A 27,445-nucleotide genomic window follows, 5' to 3' on the forward strand; every position below is an offset into this window, starting at 1 on the left:
CACACACACACACACACATACACACACACTTGTGCTGGGATTAAAGCCCTCCCCCCATGACCCAAAGGAAAAGGTAGCCTGCTGCTTTGTGAATAAAGTTACGTTAGTTTGTTGGTTTGTGTTGTAGCAGGATCTCCTGTACTCCATAATAGTCTTGAACTGGTTATATAATTGAGGATGACCTTGAACTTCTGATGCTCTAGCCACTATCTCCCAAATCTTGGGATTACAGGCTTAAGTCACTATTCCCAGTTTTATTCAGGGCTAAAATCTGAACTGAGGGCCTTACACCCTGCTAGGCAGGTACTGTACCAACTGACTACATCCCTGACCCCTAAGTTACATTTTACTAAAACATATTTGTTTATGTAAGAACAATGGAGTAAGGGAAGATATAACTGGCAACTAAATTATGAAATAAAGATAATAAAAGGCAATCCCAAATGTGGGCATAGTCGTGTAGGCCTATAGCCCCAACCCTTCGGGGATGGGTAAGAAGACTGTTCTTTCCATGCATTCAGTATAAACAGCTATGATGGCTCAGACCTTCATCCCTGCAATAGGAATGCTGTAGGCTTACAGGGTGTGTGAGGCTAACCTAGGCTACCAAGTAATTCTTTCTCAAAAAACTGTTAAACTTTTACATTTATATAAAACTCTGAAGCCAAATATTCAGCAGAATGAATTAAAACTGTTTATACAGCTTAGAGTACCAGTAAAATAAAAGCTATTTAATTTCTGAAACACATTTACTTTGCTGTTCAAGTCAGAAACTCACATCCTGAGGAACACACTTTTCCTAACAATATATTATTCATTCTTCAAGCATTAGTTATTTCTGTAATTGTTTTTTAGTAGTGGGACTTACCGAGTACCGTCTGCTTTCCAGCTTACTTTATATGGCTTCTGCTCTAAAAGTCTAATATTTTGCTTGTCCATAGAGACAGGCTGTGCTCCAGGGAACCCAGACCTTGAAGAAAGAACATTACTCTGTCATGGCTACAACCCATACAATGCAATCTTGTCTTAAAGCAATCTCAAATGTCTGACATGTTGATCACAATGGTCTTCCTATCATGCGAGTAACTTCAAATGGAATACCATCAGTTATCACATAAGTTATAACAAAAGATTATCATTCTCCGACAGGAGCAGGAGTGCATACCTTTAATCCCAACACTCAGGAAGGCAGAAGCAGGTGGATTTATGAATTCAAGGCCAGCCTGGTCTACAAAGTGAGTTTCAAGACAATCTCAGGAGAAAAAAGTTTAACAATTTCTTGATGTTTTAAAATACAAGTTTACAATGGATAAACTGCCACTGCTGTAATATAACTATTGGGCTAATTTATTATATAGGACTGGAGAGGAAGCTCAGTGGCTAAATGCTTCTTATGTAAAAAATGAAGTGTTGGGGTCCCCTGGAAGCGTGTGCTATAATCCCAGCAGTAGGAGAGTGGGAAGGAGCCAGGGTGTCATAGGATCTAGTACTGTTAAGGTAATTAAGCTAAAATTCAAGCTTTTCTCTGAAGTATAAGACACACCTGCTCCAAGTTGTGTAGTATAAAACACACCTGCTTTGCTATGCAGATCATGCACACTATATCTGAGGGGAAGCACAGTGGAAGCAGAAGTCGACACTGGGAGTTTTCCTCCGTCATTCTCCACTGGTAAGATCAGCCCAACATTAGTCAGCAGCAGCAGATGCAAAGGAATCAAAGAAAAATCTCTGGGGACAACAGCAATGCAGCATTCTTTGAGGAAATTTGAGTCATATGACCCTGACTTTTACAAATTTCCTTGAAAAAACCTGAAATTCTCTCAAGCACTTAATGTTCACACTAACTTTAAGAAGCAAAAATGCCCAATTAATGTCTGTATTAGCTGTGTTACAGAAAGAATAAATTTTGTTTAAAACTTGAAAATATTTCTTACCCTTCCCAGCCACAGAACTGATGACATTTCTGCTGTACCTCTCCTAACTTTGGTTGAGTTGTTACTTGAGTTACACCTTTAACAGTTATGCCTTCCAAGAAAATAGCTCCCTTTAAAGAAGAGAGAAAAAAATTACAATAAATACATATGTGTATAAATATATATACACACATATATAATTAGAGGACAAACATATTTACAAAGAAATAAATCAATTTACTTTCACAAACCTAAGACAATTCATATTAAAAAGGAACAGTCTGTTCCACCTGCTGTACTAGTGACATCTATAACCCACCAGTGACAGAGGGGGTCAGGCAAAGGGATTATAATTCTAAGGCTACCTTAGGCTATATAATAAGACCCAGTCTCAAAGCTAAAGAAAACAAATGGTGTATTCTAGGAAAGTCTATAAAATCTTCTAGGCTTGTGTTTTTATACTTTTTACAACTAGAACATTAGTCTAAATGTATACTAAGTTAGTTTCAGGTACATCAAAGGACTGCTGCCATTAGTATCAATAAAACTTCTACATAACAACTCTGGCTGATACTGTCATTAAAGAGTAAGAAAATCTGGTCTACAAGTTGCAAAGTTCAATCTTTTGGCCAAGACTAGGCAAGCAAGGCACTTGGGAAGAGGAAGAAAAATATTACAAGTGATTTAGATAGATCGATAGATGGATAGATAGATAGATAGATAGATAGATAGATAGATAGATAGATAGATAGATAGATAGATAGATAGATGATAGGTAGGTAGGTAGGTAGGTAGGCAGGCAGGCAGGCAGGCAGGCAGGCAGGCAGGCAGGCAGACAGACAGACAGACAGACAGACATCACTGCATGGGATCGGGGGCTAAAGAGAAAGCCAATGGTTAAGAACACTGACTGTTCTTGCAGAAGGACCCTGGTTTAATTTCAAGCACCCACAGGGTAGCTCACAACTATCTGGACCTCCAGTCCCAGGGCATCACAACACCCTTTCATACCCCCATGGACACGAGACACACAAGTGGTACACACACATACATGCAAGCAAAACACTCACACACATAAAATACATCTTTAAAAGGAAAACACACTTCTAATATCAGCTGTGGTAATGCCTCACTGTCATTCCAGCACTATGGTAGCTGAGGCAGGAAGTCTACAAGTTCAAGACCAGCCTGGGCTACACAGTAAATTTGAGGCTAGCTAGGCTATATACTGATGGCCTGTCTAAAAAGAACTTTTAAAAAAATAGTTCTTTAATAAGGCTGTTTCTAGCATTAAAAACTAAATAATGAAAATATATTCTGAAAGCAAAGCTCTAAGACCTGTAATATACTTACTGAGAATACCGAAGTTGTATAAATATCCCTGTAAAATTATCTTAAATATGCCCAGCTGCGCCTGTACCCAAGAGCCCCTCTCTCTTAGTCATCATGCTTAAAGTAAATATTAAAATCTTTTTTCTTCTCTCATATATTACATCTTCTCCCTCCTCTCCACCAAGTCCCTCCTACTCCCCAAGATCCACTCTTCCTGTTTCCCTTCAGAAAAGAGCAGGCCTCCCAGGGATATCAACCAAATGTGGCATATCAAGTTACAGTAAGACTAGACACATACCCTGGTATCAGAGCTGGACAAGGTAATCCAGTAGGAGAAAAAGGGTCCCAAAGGCAGACTAGAGTTGGAGACAGTCCTCAAAGAACACCAAGTTACACACCATAACATATATGCAGAGGACCTGGGTCAGACCTACTTTAGGGCCCCTTGTCTGTTCAGTCTTTTTGAGACACTATGAGCCCTGCTTAGTTGACTCTGTGGGTGTTCTGGTGCTGTCCTTGAACCCTCTGGCTCACACAATCCTTCCTCCCCATCTTCCAAAGAATTCTAGATCACCTCCTGATGTTTGGCTGTGGGTCTCTGCATTTGCTCCCATCAATTGCTGGATGAAGCCTCTACAATGATAATTATGCTAGGCTCCAGTCTATGAGTCTAGCAGAATATCATTAGGATTCACTTCATTGAAATTTTTCCCAGAGTGTTTGGCTGTATCCTTGGTCTCTAGGCTCTCCAGCTGCTGGTTCCTAACCCTCCAAGCAGTGTCAAGCATGGGCTCCCTCTCGTGGCATGGGTCTCTAGTTGGACCAGTCATTGCTTGGCCACTCCCACAAGTTCTGTGCCATCTTTACCCTAGTACATCTTACAGGCAAGGTAAAATGTAGGCCAAGGTTTTGTGGCAGGGTTGGTGTCCCAATCCCTCCACTGAAGCCTTGACTGGTTACAGAAGATGGTCAGTTCAGGCTCTATAGCCCCATTACTAGGAATCTTCACTAGGGTCGTCCTTGTAGAGTCCAGGGAGTTTCCAATGCACTGTTTCTACCTACCCCTCATCTGAGTGCTCTCTCCTTCCATCTCCTCTTCCCCATCTCCTCTCATTCTTATCCCTACCAACCCCAGTCCACTCACAAAATCTATTCTATTTCCCCTTCTCAAGGAGATTCATGCATCCCTCCTTTGAGCCCTTCTTGTTACTTAGCCTCTCCACGTCTGTGGACTGTAGCATGATTATCATTTACTTTATAGCTAATATCCACTTATAAGTGAGTACATGCCATGTTTTTCTGAGTCTGAGTTACCTCACTCAGGATGACTTTTTCTAGTTCCATCCATTTACCTGCAAGATTTTTGTCATTGTTTTTAACAGCTGAGTAATACTCCATTGTGTAAATGAACCAACCACATTTTCTTTACCTATTCTTTGTTTGAGGGTCATCTAGGTTGTTTCCAGTTTCTGGTGACTATGATAAAGCAGTTATGGACATAGTTGAGCAAGTCTCCTTGTGGTAAGATAGAGAGTCCTTTAGGTATATATGGCTGGGTCTCAAGGTAGAGCCATTCCCAGTTTTCTAAGAAACTGCTATATTGATTTCCAAAGTGGTTGAACAAGTTATCACTCCCACCAACAATGGAGGAGTGTTCCCCTTGCTCCACATCCTCAACAGCATGAGCCGTCACTTGTGTTTTTGATCTTGGCCATTCTGACAGGTATAAAATGGAATCTCAAAGTAGTTTTGATTTACATTTCCCTGATGACTAAGGATGCTGAACATCTAAGTGTTTCTTAGCCATATGAGATTACTCTGTTGAGAATACTGTTTAGATCTATGTCCCATTTTAATTGGATTGTTTGGTTTGTTGATATCTAGTTTCTTGAATTCTTTATATATTTTGGATATTAGCCCTCTGTCATATGTGTAGAGTTAATAAAAATTGTTTCCCATCCTCGGGCCTGCCATTTTGTCCTATTGACTTACAGAAGGTTTTCAGTTTCATGAGGTTCCCATTTATCAACTGTTGATGTTTAAAGCCTGAGAAAATTGTCTCATGTGCCAATACATTCAAGAGAATGCATTCCTCACTTTCTCTTCTATTAGATTTAGTATATCCGGTTTTGTGTTGAGGTCTTTTATCCACTTGGACTTGAGTTCTGTGCAGGATGATAGATACAGATCTATCTGCATTCTTCTACATGCCCACATCCAGACAGACCAGCAACATTTGTTGAAGATGCCTTCTTTTTTTCCATTGTGTGTTTCTGGCTTCTTTATCAAAAATCTTGTGTCTGTTATATTTAATTAAACCCCAAACACACCCAGGGGTGTTACAAATACTAATCAAGCATTCTACCAAATAAACCTTTCAACTGTACCTCATTATCTCATTGTGCAAACCAGTAACTTTTAAATTTTTTTAAATCAAATAATTTTATTAATCATGTATCCTCAAATTAATGTTGCTTTTTAAAAATGTATTTGAAAAGCCAGACAACATGGAACATGACTATAATCAAAGCACTAAGAAGACAGACTAAATCTAACTAGACCAGTCTGGGTAAACAAGGCATGTAAGGTGGTCAGGCATAAAGGCCCTTTCAACTAAAACTAAAGTCAAGAGTTTGATCCCCAGGACAGAGTGGGAGGACAGATATGCTCCAAGTTGTCCTCTGACCTCCTAAAGGTGTGTCATGGATATACACATGTATCCACACATACGTACACATACAAATGTTTTTAAGAAGCAGTAACCAACTGCATACCTATACACATATTTATGTATGTATTTGTAAGGGAAGAGTGTGTGTATATGTGTATTTGTATGCATACTCACATGTATGCCTGAAGGTGGCTATGCATGTGAGTATATACATATGTAGGCCCCTATATACACACAACCAGATAAGTAAATGTTTTTTAAGAGGTGTAAGCAGCTACATACACATATGTGGGTGTGAGAATATGTATTTATATGTGTGCATGCATGTGGAAGCCAGGGGTTTATTTCAATCATGAGGGGGTGGGGGGTGTCATAGCATATGTATACAGAAGTCATGAGTTATATATACATATATCTGTAATATAAAATATATATATATATGTTTGTCTACATGTGAGGACAAAAGAATTATGGCTCTCTTCATCAATTGCTATCTACCTTATAGGACATGGTATCTTATTGAATCTGAATGCATCAGTTAGGTTAGGCTGGCCAGCAAGTGAGCTCCAGAAATCCGCCTGTCTCTGCCCCCTCAACATTGGGATTATAAATATGCACTAACATACCCAGGTCTTGTGTGGGTGCCAGGAGCCAAAACTTTTACCAGCTGAGCATCTCTCCAGCCTTTCCATCATCTTTTCAGGCAATTTGTCATGGAACTTAAAGAGCTTGCCAATACAGAAAGAATAGCTGGCCAGCAAAGCCACGGAACCACAGACATGCACTACTATGAATGGCTTTATGAACATATATATATATGTGTGCGTGTTTGTCTGCATACATACATGTGCACAATGCACCAGAGTCCCTGGAACTGTTACATAACAGTTGTGAACGACCATGTAGGTGCTAGGAACTGAACCTGGGTCCTCTATAATAGTAGTCAGTGCTCTTAACTGCTGAGCCATCTCTCCAACCCCACTATTTAAATTTTATGTTCGGGTGTTTGTCTACTTGGCTTTTCACATGGAGCTGAGAACAGAACTCCAGTCCTCACGCCTGTATAAGTACTAACTGAAAGAGTCATCTCACTAGCTTGACAGTGAGTTCATTTTGAAAATATTTCTGTTTTCATGTAATTTACACTAGCCTTATAGTCTTCAAGCTGGAAATGTATAAACACAATTAAGTTTTCCAACTAAGAATTTAGAGAAAAAAACTAAAGTAACAGCTACATTATTTATATAAAACAGTCAAGGCATTTTTCCCTCCTTGTCTATGAACCACTGTCAAGTAATATATGAGTTGTAGTGCCTACTCACCAACCACAATATATCTTAATGTCTTATTATTGACTTCATTCATTTCCTCCACAATTCTATAACTTTCCCTTTGGTCTACTCCAAGTGGGTCTATGTACAAGTAAAGAGTACTAGTCCTCTCAACAGATCTCTTCTCCTTCAGGAAAGAGGAGAATAACTCAACCTTACCACATTTTATTAAACACAGGATCTCAAGTACCCCACCCTTATCTGCAACTATGTAGCAGAGGATGGCTTTGAACTCCTGAATCCTGAAATGAGCACACTTCACTATGCACCACTTATACAGTGCTAGAGAATGATCCCAATTTTCATGCATGTTTGGCAAGTATTATACCAACTTAGTTGCAGTCACAACCCAACTCCTGGTATTTCATTAGACTTTTATTGCTAGAAGATTAAGAAAAGTTGACTAGAGAAGTGCAAGTCTTTTAAATTATATATAGTACAAAGGAAACACTACCTATGTCAGGGAATAGTTACATTAACTATGTGACTATTTTGGAAAAACATTCTCACTGGTTATTAAGTAGCATGCCAAGTTTATTATTAACACTAAATGTATTAGTAGCTTATAAGCTAATCTTAACATAACATCTAAGAGGTCTTTGATTTACATAAGAAACAAAACAAGAATAAAACTTCATACCTCAAGCTTTTTTAAGACTGCTGGGCTGCAAGGTGGTTAAGCAGGTAAAGACACTTGTTGCCAAGCCTGACAACCTGAATTTGCTCCCAGGACCCACATAATGGTTGGGAGGAGTAAGTTACACAAGTTGTCCTTTGACTCCCACCATAATATGCAAAGCCCCTCCACCCAAAGAATAAGTAATTTTATAAGACAAAATTTTAAAGTTCGATTTCTGGCTATAAGTCTAAAAAATGAGATATAATGGGACATGTCTATAACCTATCTCAGCACTCGGGAGGCTTTGACAGGAGGATTGGGAATTTGAGACCAGCCTGGATTTCATAGGGAGATCCCTCCACACCTGACTCATGAGATCAAGAGTTACTTAATAGGTTTCAGGTAGAACCAAAATTAATTTCATAAAATCAGATGCCATTATTATATTCTTCACACATGTACATACACATATACATAGAGACAGAGAGACAGAAATAACAGAAATATAGCCTGTGGTGGTCTGAACATGCTTGGCCCAGGGAGGTGTATCCTCGTTAGACTAGGTGTGGCCTTGTTGGAGGAAGTGTGTCACTGTGGGATTGGTCTTTGAGACCTTCTTCCTAGCTGCCTGGAAGACAGTCTGCTCCTGGCTTCCTTTGAATGAAGATATATAACTCTCAGCACCTCCAGCACCATGCCTGCCTGGACTGCATGGCTTCCTGTCATGATGATAATGGACTGAACCTCAGAACCTATAAGCCAGCCTCAATTCAATGTTGTCCTTTAATAGTATCTTGGTCATGGTGTCTATTCACAGCAATGGAAACCCTAACTAATACAGAGCCAATATCCCATAGTAAGTTTAAACAAAAATATAGAGCAGTATATTATTTGGGAGCCACCACAGTGGCTCAACAGATAAGGGCACTTGCAGTTTGCTTGACAATGTGAGTTTGACCCCCAGGATCCAAACATACATAGTAAGAAAAGAGAACTGACTCCCACAAGTTGTCCTCTGACCTCCACAAGCATGCTGTGCCATTCCCACACCAAGGCATTCAAGCATGCACAGCCAATAAATAAATAAACAAACAAACAAATAAATAAATAAATAAAATTTTAAAATAATTTTAAAAGAATATTATAGTATTTGTGAACATTACCAGTTTTAACCGTTCTTTTCTCCTTTTAGCAAAGGATGCACTCGACCCTGGTTCTGAGTCCTTTTTTCCATCTTCATCCTCATCTTCTTCATCATCATCTTCAAAACACCAATCTGGCAATACAGGTGGTGGTGGTGCTTCTTCTATATCTCCATAGCGACGAAAAAGTTCCTTCAAATAATCACCCTTATAGATACCTGGTGGTCTGGCTTGGGCAAATGTAGCAACTGCTGCTTCAATGCTATGGAAAACAATCATTTTCTCACTAGTGTCCATTTATGTAGACTTATCAATTATTAACTCATATCCAAGCTTCTACAAAAAGTACAACTGGCTTAAAAAACAGACAAATCACCGAGCAGTGGTGGCGCACGCCTTTAATCCCAGCATTTGGGAGGCAGAGGCAGGCGGATTTCTGAGTTTGAGGCCAGCCTGGTCTACAGAGTGAGTTCCAGGACAGCCAGGACTACACAGAGAAACCCTGTCTCAAAAAAAAACAAAAAACAAAAAACAGACAAATCAAAGTCTTTCTTCACTGCAAAGCTTTCAATGAGTGATAAACTGATTCTAAAAACACATATCCATGACATGAGTGCTTATGACAGACATGAGTAACCAATGAAAAGAATTTTAATAAACATTGAAGGTTAAGGTCTCTAAAAAAAAACTTGGGTCAAGAAAATGTGAACAGCGAGTGAACAAACACAATAGTTTTTCAGAAACCACCAGCAGACCTAGGCACCAAGAGTGCACATCTTGCAAGAGCACTAACCATTGGCCAAGTCTGTCATAGGAGTCTGATGCTACTGTGCACAGTACTCTGAAAGGCCAAAGTTGAAACATACACAAAGTAAACAGTCACTGAGTGTAAAAGAAATAGGACACAATCAGACATGTTTGCCTGACTGCATTCTAAAAAAGGACCTAGCGTATAAAAGTTTTTAGAAACAAACAATGAACCTAGAACAGGAGTAAGAAAATTCTGTTAGCAGTATCCTATTCTCACAGGAATTTCAAGTAATTGGAAATCTAATCCTTCAAAATCTGAAACTATACTTCACAAATAGCATGCTCAATAAAGACAAGACTTGCTTAAATAGATGAATGCCATCCTACAATGCTTCCCTCATGGAGCATTAAAGCTTCCCTAGTTCTAAACAGCTAGAGAAAACAAATTTAAAGGAAAACAACAAATGTCTCCAAAGCTGAATACAAATCCAAACACTGAAAGATCAGACCTCTGATGATACCAAAATACAAGAAAAATATGGAAAACTAAATACTTCATCTATAGGATTCATAAGCTTCACCAACTGTTACATGCATCTTCTTCCACTATAATAACACTATATAATATACCTCCAATCCATTTTTTCCACCAAAAAGGCACATATAAGGAAACCAGTACGGTTGAAGCCATGAGTGCAGTGAACACCTAGAAGAGAAAGTAACTTTGTGTTAAACTGAATCACTTCAAATGCCACACACTGTTTTAAAATGACAATTTGCCTTTAAAACATTTATTTAAGTACACTACATATTCATACATCTTAAAAACTCAAAATATTCCTTATAACTTAATAGTTTGCTGTGCCCTTCCCCCAGCTTTGAGCAGGCTAAATAGACCTTAAGTGTTTGCCACAGTACAACCTCAAGGACCCAGGTGTTTTCCCTGCCTTGCTGCACCTGCAATTTCCTTCAGGAATAGACTGAGCTTGCTTTGCAACACAATCCAGCTAAAACAAAGGATAGGTCTGTGGGCTCTCCCTATATAATCGCAGTTCTAAATATTAAACTTTGGGCCTTGATCAGGCACTTTGTCTTGGCTTCATCCTTCTCTCACACCCTGTTCCTTTTTCATTTCCAGTCCCCCTTTGAGAGTTCATCCATGGCTGCTAAACAGCTATAGTTTTGTCAATTTAGGTTGCTTAGAATCTAATAGAGCACTAGACAGAAATTCAAAAATAACACATTGGTTTATAAGATTAAACCCTCTACTGTCTAAAATTTGTCGTTAAAATTTTCCAAGAGTTTGAGTTTCAAACACACAACTCAGAAAGGAAAGACACACAAATACAAGATACCTATATTCCAGAAACTTTGGTCTAGTTTTTCCAGCCTTCCTTCTGATCAATGTGAAATACAGTCAAGCTATATTAGAAAAGAAAGTCTAAACAAGACTGAAAAACAAAGTGTGTATAAAATCATCTGTGGATTAACAAAAGTTGACTGTAATCAACTAAGTGTGGTGGTCTGAACAAATCTGGGCCCCACAGGCTCATGGGGAGTGGTATTACTTAAAAAGATTAGGAGGTGTGGCCTTTTGGAGTAGGTGTGTCACTAGTGGTGGCCTTTGAAAAGGTCAAGCAGACCCAGTGTCTCTGCTGCCTGTGGGTCCAGATGTAGAACTCTCGGCTACCTCTCCAGTACCATGTCTGCCTGGATGCTGCCATGCTCCCACCATGATGATAACGTACAAAACCACTGAACCCGAAAGCCAGCCCCAATTAAATGTTTTCCTTTATAACAAAGCTGCCATGGTTATAGTGTCTCTTCACAGCAACAGAACACTAAGATCGCTGCAGATAACTGACTGACTAATTGGTATGCACTATTTCGAAAGTGTGTTATAAACCAACTGAATGTATCTTCACATGGGGCTTGTGCCGGACCTGAGGAGTCTCAATGAACGCTAGAGACAGCAACTCGACTCGACTCACCAGGGGTCTGGAGCCAGCTCAAGAGATTAAAGCCAGAACCGAGAGCCCAGTATTCATAAGGGACTAAAACTTTGATCCGCCCTCCTGCCTGGAGTCCTTGCTTTGATATGCTGGATTCCTGTTCCCACTTATGTGCTAAAAGATATGACTGTTTCGCCTCAAGTATATATATCCCATTTCTCTAAGTAAAGATTACACCTCGATAAGCACTTTTTCCTGGTGTCGCTTCTTTGTCCCCCCTACCCGCTTATCTTCACAGATCCTCGAGTTCCCCCGTTCGTGAATTACCCACAGTATGAAGTGAAGCTGCGGGTCGGTTTCCTTCAGGGGCTTATACTATTTTAAAATAAATTTTTACAAGAAAAGAAAGTGGAAAAATAAATTTATTTTTCTTAAACCCTCTTACAGAATATATTCAAGATCATCTTCCTGGGCATAATGATACACCCTTTAACCAAAGCATTAGGAACTATGAGGAAAATCAGAAGTTCAAGGTCATCTTCTACACAGCAAGCAAGGCTACAGAGGCCCTGTCTCAAAAGGAAAGGAAGTGGGTGAGAGAAAGAGAGGCAGAGGGAGAAAGGGAGGGTAAGCACTCATTGAACAGTTTTGAGTTTTCACCCCACTTTTCACTCCAGCACTTTGAGAAACTGGGGCAGGACTAGTCAAAGCATGATGCCACTCCAGGATATATAACCATGTCTTTTAGCACAAAATAAAATACAAGAGTTCTTAAAATAATAATTAAAAGTTCTATGGACATTACTAACACATACATTATTGCCAGATCAACTCAAAATGAACTCTCCCAGAAACCAAGTGTGGTATCCCACACCAATAATCTGACTAGTCAGGAGAATGAAGCAGGAGAGCAGGAGTTTAGTGAGTATGAGGTCAGTCTAAGGCACAAGGCCACATCCTAATTTTAAAGATGGTGACAAGATGGCTCAGCAGGAAAAGGTGTTTGCCACAAAGCCTGTCAGGCGGAGTTTAGTCTCCATAATCCACATGGTAGAAGGAAAGAACCAACTCCTGAAAATGCCCTCTAATCCCCCACATACTTGCTGGGGCACATGTGCATGCACTCACTGTGCGAGCGCACATACACACATGCACATGCACACACACACACACACACACACACACACACACACACAGTATAAAAGCATGCTCAACAACTAAGGTAGAATATTTAGGCATTGAGTTCAACCTCCAGCATTATGGTGCATTCTCATAACCACAGTCCTCAGGAGGTAGAAGTAAATGATCCTGAGTTCAAGGCCAGTATAGGCTACAAAGAGCCTGTCTCAAAAGCCTGAATAATCAATATCATTTTCATCTCATTTCTACATGTAAGATTTCTCAACAAATGTTTTTATTACTTAAAATGACTATTAGTTTAGCAAAACAATCATTTCTACTTCCATGGTACAATCGTTAATATTAATAAAATCTTTTATATGAGTAATTCTCAATAAATAAGGATAACAAAGAAAATAAGAATATGTTCAAATATAAAAACAGTAATCAGAAAGCACATATGGCAAACTATAAATCAATCAGTGGCATGGAATACCCTAAGAAAGTAAATGCCAAATGCAGTTCAACAAAACCCTCCAGAGGCCAGCGAGATGTCCCAACAGGCCAGAGGTAAAAGCGCTTGGCTGCAAGCCTGACATTCTATCTGTAGTCAGTCTTTTTTTTTTTTTTTAGAGACAGGATCTCTTTACGTAGACTTAACTGGCCAAGAATTGCTATGTAGATCAGGTTAACCTCAAACTCATAGTGATTGGCCTGCTTCTGCCTCCTGAATGCTGGCACAGAATTAAAGTAGCTGTACCCAGGCCAACAATCCCTTTCTAATGTTAGTTTCTCAAAACACTAACAATGCCCACATATGAAATTTTGTTGTTGTATCTTGTCTCTCTAGCTTTCTCTTTTTTCAAGCTATTTTAAAAGTTTCTTAGAGAAACAAGTCATTTTCTTATAAAATATTCTATACCCTAAATTTCTCTGCTTGCTTTCCCATGGTATTAGTCACAGCTTAGACACACTATTTGAGAGCAGAATGATTTATGTCTTGGAAGGTTTTTTCCCTTCCATTTTTGAAAATTTATTTTGGGGATAAAATTCACATCTAAACATGTTCTATGTTTATGTTTCATATAAACCTAACCTGAAAGTAATATTGTAGAACTACTCTTACAAAACTTTAACCCTCACAGTGCGGAATTCCCTATTTGTGGTGTCATAACTATATTCAAAAAGTTTATAGTTTCAAAGCATTTTGGATTTGGGATTTTCAGATTATGGATATTCAACCTATAAACGATTTCTTTATCTATTATATACTCCATGAATTTAAACTAGAAAGATAACTAAATTAATTTCCTGATCCATGCTAGCACTTTAAACAGGAATATTGTGCAGATAGCTCTGTGTGCTTCATAGTACACAGGAAATATCTAGTTGCTACAGTTTTTTCTTTTTCTGTATGTATGTATGTGAAGATCAGATCACCCCACACCCTATTCCAAAACACCAAAATTTCAAAAGATAGTTTAGATGAAGTAAGGAAATCCTAAAGAGGACTGGTTTTAGTGAACATTAAGGAACTTTTAAGTGTTCTATTCCACATACTAATTGCATGGTGATTTATATAAAAACCAAAATGCCATAATTAGAGACACTAAAATAGTGAAATGACATGGCATCTATGATTTCCTTTAAAATACACCAAAAATAGCAAGGAAGATGAATCAGTCAGAAAATTCCCTTCCACACAGGCATGGGTTCAGACAGATCCCCAGCACCACTATAAAATCTGGATACAGCATACATCTCTAACCCCTGCTCTAGGGGATAGAAACAGGCAGATCCTTGTTCAGTGGCCAGCTACTCCAGCCAAACTGATGTGCTCCAGGTTAGTGAGAGACCTCCTGTCTTGACCTCTACAAATACACACATTCATGTAAACATGTACATATGATATACACCAATTAGCTAGTTAATTAAAACTAATAACAAAAATAAGTACTAAAAGTGAATGGAAAAATGAAAATATCAGCAAAATAGTATTACTGAGTATAGGGTTTCATTTTACTTATATATGGGGCTTTATTTTACATATGTTTTTGAATTTCTACAACAAAAACCAAACAAACAAAAATAAAAAGCAACGGGAGTATCCTAAGGAAACCAACATACCTATAAGTTCAGGTGGGCTTCTTTCATTAAACCGCTCACACAGGCGAATGAATGTCTCAGTATTCTCAGTGGTGGGGCATTCACCATGTCTGAGAAGACAAAAAGAAGTTGCTTTGAAGAGACATTCAATCCTGAACGAAAGTTTTTACTCTCAATAACTTAGATCTTACCCTTTACACTGAAGTTTGATATACTTGATTCCTTCTTTTTCTATGTCATTTCTGTCATAGAACCTTGAAGTATTTGTCAGATCCACCAACAAGCTCATTTTAACCTTTAAAAGAAAAAAGCAGATTTGCTAGTTACTACAGTTATTCCAAACAAGATGAGTGAGAGTCAAGACTAGAGCTCATCCACCCCACTGAGAGATACTGCATGCTCACTGCTACCAAACAGCTGACAATGAAAAGTACCTTCTAAACTAAGAATCCAAGCATTTCAGACTAAGATCTAAGCAGACACTTAGGCACTAAGCAGGAAAATAACCCTAAGCTAAGGAGGACAGAAAGTATCAGCAAAACAGACTCCCACTCTTAACATTTCAAATGTGAATTCAAAAGAGAAAACATGGCCACATTTTATCTATCTCTGATATCTATATATAAATCTAACTTCAGAGGCCTGAAGCTTAGAAGCAGTCGCATTATTCTGAAAGAGCACAGCTCTAGCTCCAGGCACACATCACCCCAGGTTTGAAACAGCCACTACAACTCCTATGTATATCTATTCACTATACTATATCTCAGCCTTAAAATATGTAAGAAGCCAATTATGCCACAAATGTGTTTCTTTTCTACTTAATTAATTCTTCTATTTTATGAAAATATACTATCCCTTTAAAGAACCACAGTAAAAAACAAAAACAGAAGCCAAGGGTGCTAACACACCCCTTCAATCTCAGCACTCATGAGCCAAAGGCAGGCAGAACTCTTGAGTTTGAGGCTAGCCTAGTCTACAGAGCAAGTTCTAGGACAGCCAGGGCTACACAGTGGGGTAAGGGGATGAAAAGAGACTCTTAGGCAATTCTTTTATGCAATTCTCATGCTGAGGAGATGGCTCAGTGGGCAAAGTGCTTGCTATGCAAGCATGAGAACCTGAGTTCGGATCCCTAGCACCCACTTCAAAAGGCAGGTGTGGTAACACACACCTGTAATCCCCGAGCTGGGAGATGGAGACAGGACGATCCTCGGGGCTTTGTTGTCCAGCTAAGTCTAGCCAAAGCAGCAAGCTCCAGGTTCAGTGAAGGACCTTGTCTCAAAAAAATAAGTTGGAGACTGACAGAGGAAGACATCAGACATCAACCTCTGCCCTCTGCACGTATATCTCTCTTCCTAGATATCAAAAAGAAACAAGATAAAGATTTGAAAATAAATTAAAATCCTAACTTCATTTTCAATAAATTCAAGAAGCATGTATAATCCAAATGGTTTGTTTGGTTTTTGTAATGTTGTTCCAAAGCCTAGTACACGGGATATGGACACAGGAGAAACAGGATTTCAATGGATTTCAATGTCAAGCTATGTAGCAGTTTTAGGCACAGACTGAGCCACATGAGATCCTGTCCAAAAAAAAACACAAAATAAAAAAACTGAATAGAGGGGAAAGAGAAAGAGAAGTTTGTTCCTGAACTGAGCTCCAGAAAAAGTTCACATATCCTCCACAATACTCTATTATATATGATTTATAAGAATAGCAAGAAAATATAACCAAGGCAACTGAAACTGGATTGGGCAACCTACCCTTTGGTACAAATCTATGAGGCCACCATTTAAAAACAGAACCACAAAGCCACATGATCATTTCATCAGACACAGAAAAGGCTTGTGACAAAATCCAACACTCCTTTCAGGATAAAAGTTCAGGAGAGACAATTGATAAAAGGAACATACAAACCCTAGCACTTGAGGCAGAGGCAGGCAAATCTCTAAATTCAGGGGCAGCCTGGTCTACAAACAGTTCCAGATTGGTCAGAAACCCTATCTAGAGTGGATTTAAAAACAACCAAAAAGGACATATAGTAAGCCAACAACTAACATCTACATAGACAAAGAGAAACTCAAAACATTTCCACTAAAACTAGGAACAAGATACTCTCTCCATACCCATTCCATATAGCACTGGAAAATCTTCACTAGAGCAGTAAGACAACTGAAGGGGACCAGGGGTGAGACATTGAGAGGGAGAAGTAAGGTACCCTTATTTGCAGAAGGAATGATTTAATATATAAAAAATCCTAAAGACTCCACCAGGAAACGTTCACTGCTGAAAAACACTTTCAGCAAAGTAGCAGTATACAAAAATAATTCACAAAATAATCAATAACTTTCCTAAACGCGCACACATGTGCACACACACACACATATAAACCAAGCAAGTGAAAAACTTGTATGATTAAAATTTTATGACACTGAAGAAAGAAAATGAGGAAAACATCAGAAGATGGAAAGATCATCTGAGCTCATGGATCAGAAGAATTAATACTATGAATGTGGCCATTCTACCAAAAAGCAGTCTACATATTCAATGCAATCCCCACCAAAATTCCAACACAATTTTTCACAGAAATTGAAAAAACAATCTTCAATTTCATTTGGAAACACACACATACAAACATATACAAATGAAAAAACAAAGAAAAAAGAAAAGAAACAGGATAACTAAAACAATCCTGAATAAAAGCACTCCTGGAGTTAACACCATCCTCTACCTCAAACTATTGAGGTACTGCAGAGCTATTGTAATAAAAACAGCATGGGAATGTCATAAAAACAAATACATTGAACAATGGAATTAAAGACCCAGACAGATTTCTACACATCAATGGGAATCTGATTTTTTTTTTTTTTTTTTAACAAAGAAGCCAAAAATATACAAAGGAGAAAAGACAGCATCATTAACAACCGATGCTGGTCAAACTTCACAGCCACACATAAGAGAATGCAAATAGATTCATACCTATTACCCTGCACAAAACTCAACTCAAAATGGATTAAGGACCTCAACATACACATTATACCCTAAATCTAATAGAAGAAAAAGTAAGAAATCAGCTTGAACTCATTTCATTAAGAAAAGAGTTTTCTTAACAGGACACCAACAGCACAGGCACTAAGAATAACAATTAATAAATGGGACCTCATGAAGCTGAAAAGCTCTGTGTAGTAAAGAAGACTATCATTCAGGACAGAATAGTTGGCTATAGAACAGGAGATCTTTAACAATTAAACATCTGATAGAGGATTCACATCTAGAATATGGGAAGAACTTAAAAGAACCAAACATCAAGAAATCAATTAAAAAGTGGGGTACAGAATTAAGTATAAAGTTCTCAAAAGATAAAATAAAAATGGCTGAGAAACAGTAAGAGAAATGTTCAACATCCTTAGTCATGAGGGAAATGTAAATTAAAATGGCTTTGAGATTTCATGTTACACCAGTCAGAATGGCCAAGATCAATAAACCAAATGCTGGCAAGGATACTGGGAAAGGTGAATCCTTACTCACTGCTGGGGTAATGCAAACCAGAACAGTCACTATAGAATCAGTGTGGCAGTTCCCCAGGAACCTTACAACTCTTAAGCACTTAATGAAGAACTCTACATCCTATAGTCAATGCTGTTCTATTCATAAATAGCTAGAAACTGGAAATAGCTTAGATGTCCATCAATTGATGAATGAATCATGAAAATGTGGTACAATTATACAATGGAATGTTATTCAGCTATTTAAAAAATGAAACTGAGCTGGACAGTGGTGGCTCATGCCTTTAATCCCAGCACTTGGGAGGCAGAGGCAGGCGGATTTCTGAGTTTGAGGCCAGCCTGGTCTACAGAGTGAGTTCCAGGACAGCCAGGGCTATACAGAGAAACCCTGTCTCGAATAAATAAATAAATAAATAAATAAATAAATAAATAAATAAATAATAAAACATAAAAATAAATAAAATAAAAAATTAAGCTGGCAGGTAAATGTATAGAGCCAGAATTCAGCATGAGTGAGGTAACCCAGACCCAAAAATACAACTATTGTATGTTGTTCTCTTATAATGTGGTTATTTGTCTTAAGCTTTCAATGTTTGCTACAGTCTGAATAACTACAGAGATTAGGTACCTAGTAAGGGACCAGTGAGGAAAGACCCTTCCAAAGAAGGGGAGATAGAATATAGTGTTATGGAGAAATAAAAGAGAAAGTAGAAGAGGTGAATTAAATGGGGGAGGGAAGGGGAGAAAAGAGAAAAGGAAGGAATATAGGGAGAGACAACTAACACTAAAGGCCATTTCAAAAATCATATGGAAACCTACTATTGTAGAAGCATCCAAAAATATATACATATATGAAAGAGCTCTATCAATAAAAAAAATCTCATCTCAAAAACAAAAAGGTGAACAGTGCCTGAGGACCATACCCAAGACAGTCTTCTGACCTCTTACCCCTCACTTACAGAAAAGCCCTAGAACAAAACCTAGAGGGGAGTACTACAGGAGTAGCAAAGAGCTTTGCTTCTTACCTTCAGACTCTTTAGATAATTGGAGAGCATACTGGGATGGAACCGGTTTTCTTCAGCAACTTGACTATCATATCTTGGCCCCAGCATCGTCTTCAGAGGTAAGAATCTTCCTAAACATTAAGGTGGATAATAATTTTCATTATTTAAAGGACTGAAACTCTGTAATTTGCTATTCTAAAGCTGCCTTCTTAAAATAAGGCACAGTCTCACATATCGCAAGCTGGCCTCAGACTCAATGTGTACTTGTGGATGACCTTAAATTACTGATTCTCAGCTGGGCAGTGGTGATGCACGCCTTTCTGGCATTCGGGAGGCAGAGGCAAGGAGGTTTCTGAATTCAAGGTCAGTCTGGTCTACAGAGCTAGTTCCAGGACCATACAGAGCCAGGGAAATACAGAGAAACCCTGTCTAGGGAAAAAAACTCTTTTGTGCCACCATGCCAGGGTTTCCTTACGGTAAGCAAGTCATACTAATTGAGCCACATCCCATCCTCACTTTTTTAACAGCTTAAAAGGAAAAACAAAATTAAAAATGCAACTACCCCTAATATACTTTAACTCCAAACAGTATTTTTTTTTTTTTCTTGGCTTTTCTGAGACAGGGTTTCTCTGTGTAGCCCTGGCTGTCCTGGAACTCACTCTGTAGACCAGGCTGGCCTCAAACTCAGAAATCTGCCTGCCTCTGCCTCCCAAGTGTTGGGATTAAAGGCATGTGCCATCACTGCCTGGCACAAACAGTATTTTAAAAGAAGACTACTTTAAAACACAGATTACTTTGAATTAATTCTCAAATTTGATGATATGAACAAAGGAAAATTACTAATGAAAGAAACTTCCATAAAAAAATCCAAACTTGGGGCTGAAGAGAGATGGATTAGCTGTTAAGAACACTTATTGTTTTCAAAGAGGAGCTGGGTTCAATTCCTAGCACCCACATGGTAATTCATAAGTGCATGTGACTCCAGTTCCAGGGGATCCTTCTTCTGGCCCCCACAAAGTCCTGCACACACATGGTGCACATAAACTTATGCAGGCTTACACACATACACATAAATAAAACATTAAGAAATCTGTTTTTTTTTTTCTTTTAAAGACTCTAAACTGTAACCCTCTAGTCATCTGGTCTGTAAGCACTAACCTCAATAACACTCACCGGCTCACCACGCTGGACTGTGGTAGCATCCTTTTCCTTCCTTCTTATCTATAGCCATTTCCCTGCCTGGGGTGGGTAAACATTTGTCCACATCTACCCAGGAAGTGTCTCACATATTATCTCAGTCTCCCAAAAGCTGGAATTACATGTACATGCCAACACATCCAGTTTAACTCACTTATTCTAAGTTTCTAATTATATGGCTTTGGTATTTGAGGATTTCCTTTTTTTGTTATTGTTTTGTTTATCTGTTATAATTTGAAGCAGAGTCTACCAAGTTTAGACTCAAACTTGCTATGTAGTTGGGGATAACCCTGAACTCTTGGTTCTCCTACCTCAACCTTCAGAATGATGGGGTCATAGGTATTCCCCCAACAGAACTGGTCTTAATGTAATACTAGAGCTAAAAACCAGGGCTTTGAGCATACTAGGTAAGTACTCTACTACATCCCCAGCCCTAGTCATATGTGGGGGTTGCTAAGTATATCTATCTTTGAAGCTTACCCACATCTCAGAAAAGATCAAGGGGAAGCTGTTATCATGTTAAGATGATATTAACCAAAATCACTTACTGAAGGCATATGGTTTGTTTGGTGCCTTTTAAAAAAAAAAAAAAAAAGCCCAGAGAAATCACCTTAAATGAACATTTTTTTAAATACCTATTTGTCATGGTTTAGACTTTTACTTGACTTTTTAAGACAGTGTCTCACAATGTAGTCCATGCTACAACTATATAGATAATGTAGCTTTCAACAAACAATGATTCTCCTGCCTCACTTACTGGTTCTGGAACTATCTCTGTAGATCAAGCTGGCCTTCAACTCAGAGATCAGTACTCAGTGCTGAGATTATATTACAACTGATCTGTAGGTCTTAAATCTCTTCCAAACTTCCAGTGTTGAAGGTTTATTCCGTAATGTGGAAGTGTTCACAGAGACAACATGTGGGAAGTGATTGGATAATAAGAGCTCTGACTTCATCAGCAGATTCACTCACCCACTGATTCTTAACTTACTGAGTTACTAGGAGTTAGCAGAAACACTAGCAGAAGTCGTCTAGTTGGAGGAAGTCCCTGGGGGAAGCATAAAGGCTATAAGTGACTTTGGACCCTTCCTCTTTACCTTCTGACCACAAGGATAAGTTTGTCCCACCATATCCTCTTCCATGATGTTCTGATTTATCAAGGGCCCCTGAAGCCCAAAGGGTCAGGGCCATGTAACCACAAGCTACAACTGCTCAAATTATGAAGCAAGCCAGATTTTTTCCTCACCTGGCATGATAGTACCTGTGATATCAGCACTGAGGACACGGGAGAAGGAACATCAGAAGTTCTAGGCCAACCTGGCTATACAAGCAAACACCTATCTCCAAAAAAACAAAAAAACAAAAAAGTAATCACCCCCACCCTGTTTGTGGAACTATAGACTACATTTAGGATTTTGTGCATATTAGTGAGTTACTCTAACAGTAAGCTACATTCCCCAACCCTTTCTGGTTTTGTTTTTAATTTTGAGACAGGGTTATTATGTTACTCAGGCTAGTCCTGAGTGTCAGCAGCCTCCTGGGTAGGTGGTATTAGCTAAAAGTGTGTACCACCAGGCCCAGACAGCCTTTCTTCTTTTTTTAAGTATTTATTTTTATTTTATATGTGTCTGTGTGCATGTATTTATTTGCACATGGGTGCCTGGTGCCCTAGGTATTCAAAAGAAGAATCAGATCCCCTAGAACTAAAGTTATAGACAGTTGCAACCTGCCAAGTGGGCCTGGGAACCAAGCCTGGGTCCTCTGTTCTAGTAGCATAATAATGTTAAGCACTGAGCCATCTCCCCAGCTTGCAACTTTTCCTCTTTGTAAATTGATTACCTCAGAAATTTTGTCACAATAACAGAAATCTAACTAATCCACTACTTAAACTAATTTACATTTTCAAATAATAGGAAAAATAACAATAGGTAACTAAAATATTTAGTCTTAAAAATACCATTCACCCAAATATGACTTTTTTAACTTTTGTTTTCTATAAAACTCAAAATCAACAATGAGCATTCCACCACACTGCTAAATTCAATGGTCAGGTCTCATTTCTCCACTTAACTTGTACTCTCAGAAATATATGAAACAACTAGCCAAGCCTGCTGATAAAGGCCAATAACCCCAGCTATTCAGAAAGATGGGCTACAAAGAGAATTCAGTCTGGTCAACTTAGAACAGACAAACAATGAGAGATGTATATAAAACTCTGTATTAATAGAGTACTGCCTAGAATGCAGAAGGCCATGGGTTCAATCTTCAGCACATGGAGTCGGGTAGATCTGGACAGCCAATTACTTTTTTGAAAGAGAAACATTTCTGCATGTAAATTTTTGCTGTACAAAAGCAAAGTGTGTGTATGTGTGTAATGAATTGCATGTATGTGCATATATATGCACGTGTGTGTAGGTCAACTATGTTGTTCCTCAGCAGTCACCCATCTTTAAGTTTAAAACTCTCTCCCCCTGGGACCTCTGGCTGTCAGATGAGGCTACATGGTGAGCCCCAGAAACTTGCCCATCTCTGCTTCCCAAATGCTAGTATTATAAGTATGTAATATGTTATACTTTTTCCATGAGGAAGAGTGGTGGTGAGCCACCTTTCCAGCCCCTCATTTTCCCTGACTTATCTTCCCATTTCTCTACCATACTCCTTTATCTCATTTTTTTTCAGTGTTTTTTTTAAGCATCTATTTATTGTCTATGAACCCCACACAACCTTCAGGAAAGAGAGTTCCCTTTTTCCATGATGTGGGCCCCAGAAGTCAGGCCCAGGTTGGAAAGCTTGGTGGCATGTGGAAATACTTACTGACCCATTCTGCTGGCTTTGTGTTCACAACACAGTCTATACTGGGTTTCAGACCCCTGCCTGCCCACACCAAGTGCTGGAATTACAAAGGTGTGCCACCACACCTGGCTATTTTTTTTAATTTATTTATTTATTCACTTCACAACAAAGTATCAGCCTTTCCTCTTCTCCCAGTACCCCTTCATGCAAGTCCTCCCCCCATTCCACCTTCCCCTTCTCTTAGGGGAAGACTCCCTTTGGGTGTCACACCCCCCCTCCCAACTAACCACCACTAACCCCCACCACCCCCCAGCACTTCCCACCACCCCTCACATAAGGTTGCTCCAGGACTTGGTGCATCCTCTCCCACTGAGGCCAGACAAGGTGGTCCATTTAGGGGCAGGAGATCCACAGGCAGGCAGACAGGCAACAGGCTCAAGGACAGTCCCTGCTTCAGTTGTTGAGGAACCCCCATGAAGACCAAACCACTCATCTGCTACATACTTATGTGCAGGGGGCATAGGTCCATCTTTGATTAGTGATTCAGTCTCTGGAAGCCACCAAGGGTCCAGGTTAGTTGATTCTGTTGTTCTTCGCATGAAGTCCCTGTGTTTTTCAGGTCCCTCAACCCTTCTCCCAGCTCTTTAGTAAGACTCCCAGAGCTCCATCTAATGTTTAGGTGTGAGTCTCTGCATCTCTTTTCATTGGCTGCAAGGCGGAGCCTCTCAGGGGATAGTTATGTTAGATTCCTGTCTCTTCAGGCTGTCCCAGGCAGACCCTCTTCAATGACAGGTGGGTCCAACTAGGATGGGAGGCCAGGCAGGGTTCCAAGCTGGTTAGTTTTGGGGCCCCCAAAGGTTTCCACGGGGAGGCAGGTGCTCTTGGGGTCCCACAAGGCTCCTTGGGACTAAAGAGCAAGCCTAGAGCTAAATAATAGGCCTCAGGGGATCAGGTGCCACTCATCTCTCACCTTGCTACTTATTAAATAAATGTAATTAAATGTTCTAATTAACAACAGTATTGTTTTATTTTTTGTTACATGTATTTATTTATGTGCAAGTATGTGCCGCAGCTTGCATGTGGAGGTCAGATGACAGCTTGCTGTAGTTCCTGTCCTCACATCGTGTAGATCCTGGATGTAGTAAAGAACCAAGCTTGGCAGCAAGCTTTACCAACTGAGCCATCTCACTAGCCCCATTATCAATTTTTATCTTCATATTTTTATATTAATTGATGGTATATACTATCTTGTTGACTTGTACTGTATTTCTTCTATCTGGTTTGATTTGATGTCATTGCTATTACAGCAGGTTTCTTCCTATCTGAGCAGTACTAGGGGCTAAATCCTCAAGGTGCTAAGACCTCCAATGAAGACGGAAGTGCTAGCCCCAATAGTTGTACTTATCACAGCATAAGCAACTTAGAAACGTGAAAAAAAAAGGGCACTGGAGAAATGGCTCAGCAGTTTAGAGCACTGACTGCTCCTCCAGAGGTCCTGAACTCAATTCCCAGCAACTACATGGTGGCTCATAACCATCTGTAATGAGATCTGATGCCCTCTTCTGGTGTGTCTGAAGACAGCTACAGTATGTTCATATAAATAAAATAAAATCTCTTAAAAAATATAAAAGAAAGAAACATGAAAAAAAACATGGCAGCACAATTCTTCCAAACTGAATCCAAAAGTATGAAAATGTCTGGAATGGCAAGCATGAATTCAGTTTTAGCTGTTGTTGGTGAGAGAACCAACTGTGGGGATTCACAATTGTCTGTATTTCTTCTTAAAGATTTATTTTTATTTCAAGAGTGTCTTGCCTATGTGTATTTATGTACACTACATGCACACCTAATGCCTGAGGAGACAAGAAAACAACAGATCCCCCGGAACTAAGGTTACAGACAATTGTGAGCGCCCATGTGGATGCTGTAAACAGAACCTGAGTTTTCTGCAAGAGCAACAAGAGACATTTCTCTAGGACCCAAAGCTCAAAGATTCAGTGGATCAAATAAAAAGTAATGGAAAGCATCACAATAGACCAACTGAAAGAAAGAATATCAATGAGTGAAGACAAGGTTAAGGAATTATTACAGCCAAATAATAAAGAAGAAAATGAACGATCATGACCACAACATTCAAGATAAATGACACAAGACACCATACCTAAGAAGTAAGATGCAGACTAAAAGCACAGGAAATACTCAGTACAATCTTGATGGAGTATTTCCAAAGCTAGGGGGAAACACAGACACATTTAGAACCTTGAACAGACATGACCAGAAAGAACAAGACCCGAGTTCACTCTCCCTGACTGTGCTTCATTTTCAGTCCTCAAGCTTTTCTTTTTTTTTTTTTTTTCCTTTTTTCGTTCTTCCCTTATATATCCTGGGCAAGTGTTCTACTACGAGCCACATCTACAGCCCACCAGGCATGGTAGGACACTCTTTTAGCCCCAGCATTTGAGACGCAGAAACAGGCAGATCTCTGTGAGTTCACGGCCAGACTGCCAGACTAGTCTAAATATCAAGTTTCATCCCACCCTGAGCTAAATATTGAAACGCTGACTTAAAAAAGAGGGAAAAAATACAAATATTTATTTGTACATGTAGTCAAAACTGTAATGACTTCACCTGTTCATAACTATACCTAACTCATAACTAATGTTGAGTTCTCATGCAGCCTAACTACAATTCTCTCCCCACATCTTCAAATCCCTCTCCATTCAAAGGTGATTACATCCTGGGAGGCAGAAAAGACACTTCCACAGTTGTCAACAACTATTGCACCTTAACATCTCAGCAGCACTTCAAGTACCCAACAACCCCTCTCCTGAAAAACTGTCTTGCCTTCTGTAACACAAGACTTACAGGGTTTGGGCTTCTTCCCCACTAGAACCCCTGGTTTTAGGTTTTTTGAGATGGGGTCTCACAATGCAGCACACACTAGCCCAGAAGCTGTGATCCTCCTGCCTCAGCCTCTTGATGGCTGGGAATACTGGTGGATATCAGACTCTTACTGTCTCCCACTTGCCTAACACCTTCCAGCCCTTCCTCCTCCATTCCTTTGATCCCTCTTTTATCCTCTACCCAACTTCTAGATGCCATCTTTCTATAGGTTCTGCCCTGGACCTCCTCAACTCTCTCTAAACTACATAGGAAGTCTTCTCCACTACTGAAGTATAAACAATGATAACTCTTTGTCAAATGAATGTATTTTCCAGAGCACATCAAGAGACTCTACTCAGCTGCTCTTGCACTTGGGTAGGGACAAAACCAGGAGTGTTGACATACACCTGTAACTCCAGCAGAGGAGAAGAATGAGTTGAAGATCATTTCATACTCCTCTACATTATGAGTCTGAAGCCAGCATGGGCTATGAGACCTTGGTCCAAAAAAAGGACCTTTGGGGCTGAGCCAAATGAGCCTCCTCCCCTACCTGAAGAGCTACCAACAGTTGTTTATATTAAGTAAAGGAGAATCACTTTTCTTAGGACTGTGGACTATGCTTCAGTGGGTGGCCTCAGATCCGTTTGTATATGAAAAACATAAACTGGATTCAGTGGGCTACTTAGAAAATATGTTAAGTTCAAGGTGGGACATAAGAACAAGTTGAGAAAGTGAGGACAAATGTGATAGAAATTGTCACATGCATGCATAACACCATTTCTCAAATAAATTATTATTGTAAGTCCATACATTAGAAAATCAGATTTTGCCATGATGATAGGTGTCTTTTATCCCAGCACTTGGGAGATAAGAGTAGCAATTTCTAAGTGTTCAAGGCCAGCCCAGTCTACATACAGAGTTCTAGGCCACCCAAGTCTATACAGTAAAACCCTGTCTCAAAGAGAGGGTGGGGACACTATTCTAACTGAAACAATATGAGAGCAATAGTGTACTCACATACATAAAATAAATACATCTTTAAAAAAAATGAATACCAATGTTGAACTAGACATAGCGATATACACTTCTAATCCCGGCACTTAGGAGGCAGAGGGAAGCAGATCTTTGTG

General features: G+C 39.3%; 1 protein-coding gene across 4 annotated transcripts in view; it reads right to left on the reverse strand.

The window, feature by feature from the left end:
• Positions 1 to 27,445, reverse strand: part of Rngtt (RNA guanylyltransferase and 5'-phosphatase) — a 211,138-nt gene that overhangs the window by 178,693 nt on the left and 5,000 nt on the right. For 3 of the 4 annotated variants that reach the window (XM_031366420.1, XM_031366423.1, XM_031366422.1), the window contains exons 2-8: positions 19,464 to 19,573; positions 15,127 to 15,230; positions 14,957 to 15,045; positions 10,389 to 10,464; positions 9,030 to 9,270; positions 1,935 to 2,044; positions 869 to 970 (exon numbers count right to left, since the gene is read on the reverse strand). In XM_031366420.1, the coding sequence (XP_031222280.1) occupies positions 869 to 970; positions 1,935 to 2,044; positions 9,030 to 9,270; positions 10,389 to 10,464; positions 14,957 to 15,045; positions 15,127 to 15,230; positions 19,464 to 19,573 (832 nt within the window). Of the gene's footprint in view, positions 1 to 868; positions 971 to 1,934; positions 2,045 to 9,029; positions 9,271 to 10,388; positions 10,465 to 14,956; positions 15,046 to 15,126; positions 15,231 to 16,103; positions 16,288 to 19,463; positions 19,574 to 27,445 lie in introns of those variants that run through there. The other variant, XM_031366421.1, reaches the window with a different exon arrangement.

Source organism: Mastomys coucha, unplaced genomic scaffold (assembly GCF_008632895.1).
Source record: "Mastomys coucha isolate ucsf_1 unplaced genomic scaffold, UCSF_Mcou_1 pScaffold14, whole genome shotgun sequence".
NCBI classification, from domain to species: domain Eukaryota; kingdom Metazoa; phylum Chordata; class Mammalia; order Rodentia; family Muridae; genus Mastomys; species Mastomys coucha.